Source organism: Nannospalax galili, unplaced genomic scaffold, assembly GCF_000622305.1.
Source record: "Nannospalax galili isolate Female #2095 unplaced genomic scaffold, S.galili_v1.0 scaffold833, whole genome shotgun sequence".
Lineage (NCBI taxonomy): Eukaryota > Metazoa > Chordata > Mammalia > Rodentia > Spalacidae > Nannospalax > Nannospalax galili.
The window spans coordinates 275,257-285,263 of NW_008333374.1; the positions used below are offsets into that span (position 1 = coordinate 275,257).

Sequence of the window (10,007 nt, forward strand, 5' to 3'; positions counted from 1 at the left end):
CCTTCCCTCCCTTCCTTTTACACAACACACTGTGAGATTGTCACTCTCTCTTTCGCTCCCTCCCTCCTCTCACACAACACACTCTAAAAAAATGTCCTTCCCTCCCTCCCTCCCTCCCTTTGAAGGACAGGGTCTCAGGCTGGAGTCCCAGTCTTTTGATGACTGGTCAGTCTTCCATGTTCCCTCATCTGCACAAAGTAGAGACTAACACATCGTCAGAGCAGGACGCAGACTGCGGAGGAAGAGTGAAAGAAGTTGCCTTTGGCTTTTAATCTAGGTTGTGCTGGTTCACACATCTCGGGTCTGGTGGGGCTGATACTGGGGCCCAGGCTAAAGATGAAATAGTGGAGACCAGGTCTCCTCCAACACAGAAGACTTGTTTTATTTCGCCAGCAGGATCTGACTTCTCTTCTTGCTCTGGGAAGGGTGAAAGACTTTGCAGAGAAGCCCTATCACGACCAATGCAGAGCCCATGAGCAGCATCAGTTTCAAGCCTTCGAGAACCGAATCTGCCTTCCCGAGCGGGGCTCTGATCTTCCCTGGCTGCCACCTCTGGGTCTCGGGTCTTTTCTTAACCTCCAGCATCTCCACAGGAGTAGGGTTGAACTGGGCCACGAGTTCCTGATCCACAAAGCATCTGTACGTGGCTGGCTGGAAGATCTGCAGCTGTTGGCCACCTTTTAACAGGTCCATGAAGGTGCTGAGATCCCTGCTGGACAGCTGGCCCTCCCAAGTCAGAGGGGTGTTGTTGGCTTCCCATTGGACGGGCCTGGACGGGAGAACACAAGGGTCAAGCCCAGAGAGAAAGAAGACTGAAGGGAGCTGGAAACAACAGCCCATCCTCCATCCATGGAGCACTGTAAAATAGTTACCAGAGGGGTCACCGCATAGGTGCATTTCCCTGAGACCCACCCCTGAGCCAAGGCTGCCCACCGCTTGACCAACCATTTCTTCCTCATCTGAGAATGGGAGTGTAGTGGTACCTGCCTCATTTGGTTATTTGAAGGAATGAGGAAGACTGTGCCCAGCCTTCTATCGGCCTCGCCTCTTCTCAACCACCTCCACTTATGGTACCCAGCCACACTGGTGTGTTAAGGCAGTCCTCAGCCATGATGCCTCAGAGTCTCAGTCCTGGCTGTCCCTTCTGACTGGAACATTGTTTCTCAAACCACAGGGTTCCCTTACCTACTTTTGGTTTTGGTAGAAATGACCCTTTCTCAGAAAGGCATTTTCTGACTCCCTATTTATAATTTTAATCTCTTCTACTGCCATTATCTCTTAGCATCATCTAAAATACTATGTTCAGATGGAGTGGCACCCTCCAGTGATGCTAGCACTCAGAAGGCTAAAGTAGAGGGTAATGAGTTTGAGGCCAGCCTGGGCTACAGAGTGAGCCCCTATCTCAAAAAGAAAAATCATTACTTAAAAACACCACATCAGCCAGGTGTGGTGGTGCACGCCTTTAGTCCCAGCTCTCGGGAGGCAGAGGCAGGTGGATCTCTGTGAGGTCGAGGCCAGCCTGGTCTACATAGTGAGTTCCAGGCCAGTTGGGGCTACAGGGGGACCCTGTCTTAAAGAGAAAAAAAAAAAGTCAGGGCTAGAGAGAGGGCTCAGCAGTTAAGAGCAGTGGCTGCTCTTTCAGAAGATCCGAGTTTGGTACCCACATGGCAGCTACCAACCATTTTTAAGTCCAGTTCCAGGGATGCAACACCCTTTTCTGGCTTCCCCAGGCATGGTATACTTGGGTACATCTACATACAGGCAAAACACTTATACACATAAAGTAAAAATTTTGAATTAAAAAAAGAGAAACTAGCAAGTGTTTAATTAAACAAGTGTTTAATTCCAGCCCTTGAAAGGCAGAGGCAGGCAGATCTCTGTGAGTTCGAGGAGGCCAGCCTGGTTTACATAGCAAGTTCTAGGCCAGCAAGTACTGAGAAAATGGATTAATCAAGTCCAGGAGCTGAAAGTGACTAGAAAACTCAGGGGATCCTGAGCAGACAATATTGTAGCAAGGTGTCAATAGGGTAGAACTATTTGTCAGACAAGATCCTGTGGTCATTAGCCCTCTCAAACATCACAATTAGTCCACGAAGCCTGGGCTAGCCAGATCTCTGTCTTGAGCTGGACCATGTCCACCCAAAATCTATGCATTTCCCAGAACCTCAGAATGGAACCTTATTTGGAAATTGGGTTATTTTTGATGCAGTAAGGTGAAGATGACATCATATTGGGGTAGGGTGGCCTCAAGATCCAATATCAGGATGAAGGCCAAGAAATGATGGAGACAGGGATGGGAGGGATGTGGCTACAAAGCCAAGGAATGCCAGCGGGTCTCTGGCTCCCACAGAAGTTAGGAGAAAGGAGAGAGGAATGCTACGAAACAGCTGAGAGGGGGTGCAGCTCCCCCTGACAGCTTCAGCTCTGACTTCCAGCCTCTAGAGTGATGAGAGAATACAGTTCTACTATTTGATTTAAACCACCCAGTCTGTGGTACTTTGCACTGGCAGCCCTGGGAAATGAATACCCCACCCCTCCCAGCCCCCGTGTTGGACTTCTTAATTCCTGTGACAAAATACCTGTCAAAACAAATTAAGGAAGAAAGGAATTCTTTTGGCTTGTGGCTTTAGAAGTTTCAGTCCATCCATTGCTTTGGGCCCAAGACAAGAATCACGGCAGTGGGGGCAGGTAATGGAGGAAGCTGCTTACCTCATGATGCCAGGAAACAAAGAGAAATGGGAAGAGGGTGGAGATAAGTATATCTTTCCAAGGCACACCCCAGAGGCCTACTTCCCCCTCCTAGACCAACTTTTTTATTTTATGTGTGTGTGTTATGCCTGCATGTATTTAAGAGTGCCACATGCATGCAATGCCCATGGAGGCCAGAAGAAGTCATTGGATCGCCTGGAACTGGAGTTAAGGATGGTTGTTAGTCACCATGTAAGTGCTGGGAACTGAACCCAGGTCGTCTGCAAGAGCAGCCAGTGTTCTTAACCACTGAGCCATCTCTCCAGTCCTACTGTTTGTATTTTCCACTGTCTGCCCACTCCATTCTTGGAGGAGGGTGGGATAAGAACAAGGCTGGAGATAGGAGATGGTCTCCACTGACTACTTTACTACCTACTGAATCCCTCCATGGTCTTTATAGTTCAAGCATCACTCAAAAGCTCAAGTTCAAAATGTCTTTTGACACTTGAGGTGGACTCTTAGCTGTGAGCTTTTGCAGGGGTGGGGGGGGTGGTAGTCATATCCTTCCTACTGAACAGTGGCACAGAGTAAACATTTCCATTCCTCAATTAAAGAATCGAGTCTGAGAAAGGAAGCACAGGGCCAAAGCATGACCCAAACCAGCAGGACAAACATTAAATCCTGCAGCTCCACGTCCAGCATCTATGGCAGGTGGCAATATGATGGAGCTCCCATGGGCCCAGGACGTCCCATCCCTATGGCTTTATAACTGCAGCCCACATGGCTTGAACGTTCCATGCGCCCAGCAGCTCCTATTTCCTGGGCCCTCCACCCCATCGTTGGTTTCACTGTCTCCATTCATTCTTCTTTCAGAGGCTTCCAGAAGCGATCCTGACTGTGCCACACATTGCCTGGTCTCCCAAGCCTCTTTAGCAATCTAGAAGCTTCGTGACTCTAACTCTTACATTCTTTCTGCCTGCAATCAGCATGATGTGGAGGATGGGAGAGTCTGTTGATAATAGAATGGTTAGCAGGATCCCTTTGGACAGCAGTCACTGAGTGCTGTCTTCTTGGACAACTGAGCACAGTTAAATGAATCCTAGGAAACAACTTCCCAGGCAGTCCTCTGCATGTGGAACGACATGACTCCCTTTCCCAAGGAAAAGCCTTCAAGTTTTTACTTTTCTTCTCTAGGGACTGCAATTGGTAGGTTTTGACCAATTCCCAAGCGACCCTCCTGGTATGTTTCCTACTGCCTCAGTGTGAAATACTTCATTTCTTTGGAATGGTGTTAATTTCTTCAGAATCTATGCTTTCCTCAACCCCAAACTTTAAACAAGTTTTTCTTATCAATGCAAGTTTTTTTTCCCCCCAATCTTTCCTCTGCCTTATGCTCCTAGCTCTCCCTGTAAATCTGGCTAAAAGCAGCCGGCACAACACACAGCACACAGCAGCCTGAATACCGGACTCTCTTAAAATTTCCTGCTAGATTAAACTATCACCTTTGAACTCAGCATTGTTCCAAGTCTTAGGGCCTAGACAAAAGGTAGACAAATTCCTTATCAGAATGTTATGACCTGTAATCTCACTTCTGATAGAATCCTCATTTCTATCTGAAACCCCATAAGCACAGTTTTTATTGTCCTAAATGCCAGAAGACAGGGGCACAGACCACCTATTACCCACCTCTCATCTTCCTTTACTGGCTCCTGCTTGTAAAATTGTCAGGAGTCCAATTTTATAGCTGTGTCAGGGTGCCAGCTGGTCCTTGATTGGCTGAATATTGGTATGCAAATAAGGGAAAAAATGGGGCCAATCAGGGAAGAGCTGTCAACTTAGGACAACTCCGGGGCCCCTATCCTCTCCTCCAGGGTGATGACCCTTTCAGATGTATTAAGGACAGCTCAGAATTCCCCAGCTTCTTGGGTATTCTGTCACAACCTAATCAATATTCTGGTCTTCTGAGCTCCCAGTTAAGCTCTGCTTACAGTGTATTCTTTAACCTACTTCTCCAAACGTCTCCCACAAACTAGCTCCAAAAGCTTCTGAACTCCATTGTTATAGATCAGAGTTCATACAAAATCACCAGCACCACTTTAAGAAAAGCAGCAAGGTAAATGTTTATTATTTCGACCAGCCAGGCTGTCTATCTCAGGAGTAGACGCAGCCCTGATCATTGTCGGGTCAGAGTTTTTATAGGATTACAGAAATATTATTCAAACAGGAACTTGTGAACCAATCAGGTTTGTACAACATAGCAGAACTTTGAATCTATTAATCAACAACCAATCATTACACAGTCATATCACTTGTCAATCAACTTTGTAATTTTAAAATCAGTCAACTCCCTAGCCAAACAAGTATAGTAAGAAAGCTAAAATCAGCAGTTACTGGGTGGTCATACAATAACAGGGTGGTCTTATACTTTGTGTCAGGGTGACCTAAAATAGCAAGGGGGTTACAGAAGCAAAAATAAGCAGTTAGCCAGATGTAGAATGTCTGAGATTAGCACGTTCCACTGGTTTGTGGTTGAGCCATTTCTTAGAACTCAAGGCTGTTTTCTCCTTTTAAATATTTCCCATAAGTGGGAAAGAGGTTACTGTTAAAATAGCTATTCTGAGCATGATGGAGTAACTTAGGTTAAGTTGCTAATATAGTTCATTCATTGTCAGATAACATCATAGCAAAACCCTATTCCTGGTACCAATTTCCCATATTAGTCATTTTCACTTTACTGCAACAAGCTACCTAAGAAAACAAAGGGCAGGGGGATTCATTTTGGCTCATGGTTTCAGAGGTGACAGTGTGGGACCAGCTAGCTCCATTATTTCTGGGCCTGTGACGAGGCAAAGAACACCTTGGTGGAAGGGCCATCATGGAGCAGAGCTGCTCACCTCGTGGCATTCAGGAAAAACAGAGACAGAGAGGCATCTGAGTTGAAATAGAGCCCCCAAAGGCATATCCCTGAGTACCTACTTCCTCCAACTAGGTTCCCACTTCAAGTCTCCACTACCTTTCAGTAGTGTCATCAAACTAAGAATATATCAGTACAGGAATGTACTGATGAGGGAGGAGACGTCATGATCCAATAGCACCACCAGCTAGCATCCAAGCCCGCAATTCACGAACCTTTGTGTGCATGGGGGAGGGGCATTTCCTACCCAAACTGTAACAACTCCCTTGGATGGATGAGAAAATTGAAGGTTCAAGGTCACACTGCTGGAAAGTGGTAGGGTTGGGGCTTGGTATATGAAGTCTGGCTGAATCCAGAGTCCAAAACCTCACAAGAAATGCCATTCCTCTATGGAGCTTAGAAAACAAACAAGGGCACCACTTGGTCCCCCTGTGATTGCCCTCCATATTTTCATTCTCTCTCCCTCCCTCTTTCTCTCTGCCCCCCCATCTCTGAAAGAGAAAGATATCACACAAAGTTGCACACAGAGGCATGAAGTTTCGCACTATTACTTTCCAACCTATTCCTTGGAGACTGAGCCTGAAGCTGGGAGCCAAGCAAGTCCCCCAAGTCCCCATCTCCACCTCTACCCCACAACACTGAGCATGCACTCAGCCACTCCTGGCTTTTGGTGGAGGTGCTGGGGTCTGAACTCAGGTCCAGCAAACACTCTTACCCACTGAACCATCTCTCCGGCCCCCTGCCCTCTGTTCTTATCTCTGATACCTAGTGACCTTCACTGAAGAGCTCCATGTGTGGCAAGTGACACAGAGTAGATGTCCACATTAGAGGTGGGAGAAGGGTTCATTCACACTTTGTTCCTGTACTTACTGTGCTGCTCCGAGGGAGCATATTGCTTTGATATTTAAAGGAAGGAGATACCAAAAAAGTGGAGTGTTTATGAGAGAGAGAGAGAGAGAGAGAGAGAGAGAGAGAGAGAGAGAGACTGATTTTAAAGAGAAAGAAGAGGAGAAGGAAGAGGAAGGAGAGAGGAGAAATTGTTGCTACAATTGCAATATACAAGGAAAAGCAAATAAAGGCTCCATGGCTCTACCTTATCAATCTCATATGAGAGGGACCCTGTCCTAGTTAGCTTTTTTTTTGGCCTGGAACTCACTATGTAGATCAGGCTGGCCTTGAACTCACAGAGATCCACCTGCCTCTGCTTCCCAAGTGCTGGGACTACAGGCGTGCGCCACCATGCCCAGCTTGTCCTAGTTAGCTTTAATTGTCAACTGGACACAACTTAGAGTCACCTGAGAAAGGAGTCACAACTAAAGAATTGTTCAGATCAGACTGGCCTGAGGGCATGTCTGTGGGGAATTGTCTTGATTGCTAATTGAAATAGGAGGGCACAGCCCACTGTGGGAAGCACCATTCCCTAGGCAGGTGGTCCTGAGCTGCATAAGAAAGCTTGCAAGCAGAAGCCTGTGGGTGAGCCAGCAAGCAGTGTTCCTCCATGGTTTCCACTTAAGTTCCTGCCCTGACTTCTGTCAATGATGAAGCCTAAGGTGAATCACACAAGCAATGAAAGGGGCCAATATTAGCAACCCAGCAGGTTTTATCTTACTGGGCATCTCACAGCTAGAGATGACTTTTCTTGTGGCCATCTCTGTCACCTACATTCTGACAACAGCAGGGAACACAGCAACTATACTTGTGTTATTACTGAACCCCCAAACTCTACACACTCATGTCCTCCTTCCTCTCCAAGCTCTCCTTCCTGGACCCTGTTTTCACTATGAGCACCATCTTCCAGATGCTCTAGAATCCCGAGGGCCTAGTTGCTAGCTGGGTGACCCAGCTTTTACACAGGCTCCACACTGTGTCCTGCTGACAGCTATAACCTACCACTGCTTTGATGCCATCTGCTGACACCTGCACTATGGGGTCATTATGCATCCAGAGGTCCCCTGGCAGGTGGCTGCCATGGCTTGGATCAGTAGTTTTTGGAGTCTACAGTTTAGACCACCTTGATTTTTCAATTGTCTCTCTGTAGCCACTACAGGATGGATGGTTTTGTGTGAGAGAAGACTGTCCTGCTTAAAATTGCTAGAGTGGGATACAACCTTCCTAGAAAAATAAACTCTCTAGGTCTCTTCTGCCTGCATCATTAGGTGTGTGCTGAGGGTAAAGTCCACAGAGAATACAAGGAAAGCATTTAGCACCTGTGTGGTCTCACTTTGATCATTGTGGTTTTGTTTGGGGGAAACATAGTATCTGTCTACATTCAACCCAAGAACATGTATGCACAGAATCACAGAAAACACCACACCCTTTTCTATATTGGAGTGACATCCTCACTTCATGCTTTGATCTATACCTTGGGAAACAAAGAAGTTAAACAGGCAAGAAAAACATTGGTGGTGGCCACTGGGCACAGTAAAACATGTGTTTAGTCTCAGCGCTTGGGAGGCAGAAGGAGGCAAATCTCTGTGAAATTGAGGCCAGCCTGATCTACGTAATGAGTTCCAGGCTAGCTGGGGCTACAGAGAGACACTATCTCAAAAACAATACAAAATAAAAACCCGGGCTAAGGGCCAGAGGTAGGGCTGGTGACAGGGTGCCATCACCTGTAGATGGATGCCAAGGGGCAGCTGAGCCATGCAGATTCTGACTCCTCCATGAGCCTGAAGTTGTCAAAGACGACATAATCCCCAGTGAACCAATAGCTGTCTTCACACTGCACGTGGCAGGCTTCCACCTGCACCTCAGGCCGGGCTCGGACTAACCACATCCTCAGCTTCCCCAGGTAGAGCCCACAGGGGATGGGGTCCTTCAACGGTTCCTTAATATAGCAGAAGCCCAGGCGTTTCCTCTCACCCGGCTTCCCACAACGGTTGCATCTCTGCCAGGGCTCCCACTGAGTGTAGACCAGCTCCATGTTCCCCAGGTTCAGCGTACTGTTTGGCAGGGGGCTCTGACCCAGGCCTTTGTGTGTGACATGCAGCTTGTTGGCATCTTGGAAATCAATCTCATATTGGGCCACTTGGGTACCGTTCTTGGCCTGGCACAGGTAAAGGCCTGTGTTGTAAGGTGACGGGTTTCTGATAGCAAGTTCACCCTCAGGCCTCATTTCTACATTGGAAACACTGGATAGGTTGACGAGATGGCCATCTTTGGATAATCCAGAGTAGGACCAGTGTGCCTTGGAGACACTGCATGACAAGAGCACATCGCTGGAGTCTGAGAGGAGGGCCCGCTGACATTTCTCAGCCTGGGGACAGCTGACAGGAATGTGGAAGCCCAGCGCTGGGAGAGTGAAGCCAAGAAGCAGCCACAGGATGGGGAACATGATGGACTGGGATGGTAGCTGTGGGCCAGCTGCCACACTGGACATTGTGAGCTCACCCATTAAGTCTCTGCCTCAAGCAGTGAGGTGAGCAGAGGGGCTATGAGGTCACCACTTCCTTTTGTTGTTTTTTTAAAAAAAGTATTTTATTTCATGTATACGAATGTATTGCCTACATGTATGTTTAAGTGCACCTGTGTCATGCAATGCCCACAGAGGTCAGAAGAGCAAGTCGGATCCTCTGGAACTGGAGTTACACATGGCTGTTAGCCACCATGTGGAGCTGGGAATTGAACCCCAGTCCTCTGCAAGGGTAGCCAGTGATCTTAACCACTGAGCCATCTCTCCAACTCCACCACCACCCCTTTGAGACAAGCAGAGAGCCCCATCTAATTTCCATTCGGAGACGTCTGCTTTCCTGGGATATGAGGAACCTTGATCTGGTCTAGCCAGGATTTTTCTCTACCACCTGCTTTCCATTCTAGAAACGTTGGCCTCCATCCCATTTTCCTGAACACGTCAGCCAAGCAAGGAAATTCCTGCCTCAGGACCTTTTACATATGCTGGTCCCTGGTTTTCCCTGCTGGATATCTGCAAAATTCAATTCATCTTAAGTGATTAAATTTGTGTGCATGTGTGTGCGTGTGTGTGTGTGTGTGTGTGTGTGTGTGTGTTTACAGGCAGGTATGCAGCATCACTTGTGCATAGGTAGAGGTCAGAGGACAATTTGTGGGAGTCATTTCTCTCCTTCGCCATGTGGGTACCAGGGATTGAATTCAGGTCATCAGACTTGGCAGGAAGGGCCTTTAACTTCTGTACCATCTGCTGGCCCTGCTTTTGTTTTTGAAACTAGGCCTCTCTGTGTAGATCTGGCAGGGCTGGAACTCGCTATGTAAACCAGGCTGGCCTCAAGCTTTTGGCATCCTGGATCTCTACCTCCCGAATACTAGGACTACAAGTGTATGCCACCACCTCTGGCCTAAAGCCACATTATTAAACATAGTACCTTATTTAGGATGGGAGAGATGGCTAAGCAAGTAAGAGTATGTGCCATCAAGTCGGATGGCCTGAATT

At 47.5% G+C, this 10,007-nt stretch overlaps 1 protein-coding gene across 1 annotated transcript; it reads right to left on the reverse strand.

Annotated features, from left to right (window-relative positions):
• Window positions 1-240: 240 nt before the first annotated feature.
• Window positions 241-8,981, reverse strand: LOC103729960 (protein FAM187B). Its single transcript, XM_008828073.3, has 2 exons — window positions 8,215-8,981; window positions 241-769 (listed from the first exon to the last, which is right to left on the reverse strand). Exons 1-2 carry the CDS (start codon window positions 8,979-8,981, stop codon window positions 382-384), a joined length of 1,155 nt encoding a protein of 384 aa, XP_008826295.3. The 3' UTR covers window positions 241-381.
• Window positions 8,982-10,007: the final 1,026 nt, after the last annotated feature.

Bases quoted from the DNA above. Each gene is read 5' to 3' on its own strand.
- LOC103729960 (XM_008828073.3), bottom strand. From the start codon at position 8,981: ATGTCCAGTGTGGCAGCTGGCCCACAGCTACCATCCCAGTCCATCATG. The intron at 770-8,214 runs GTGATGGCACCC...TCTCCCGTCCAG, and splicing joins CCCTTGGCATCCATCTACAG to GCCCGTCCAATGGGAAGCCA.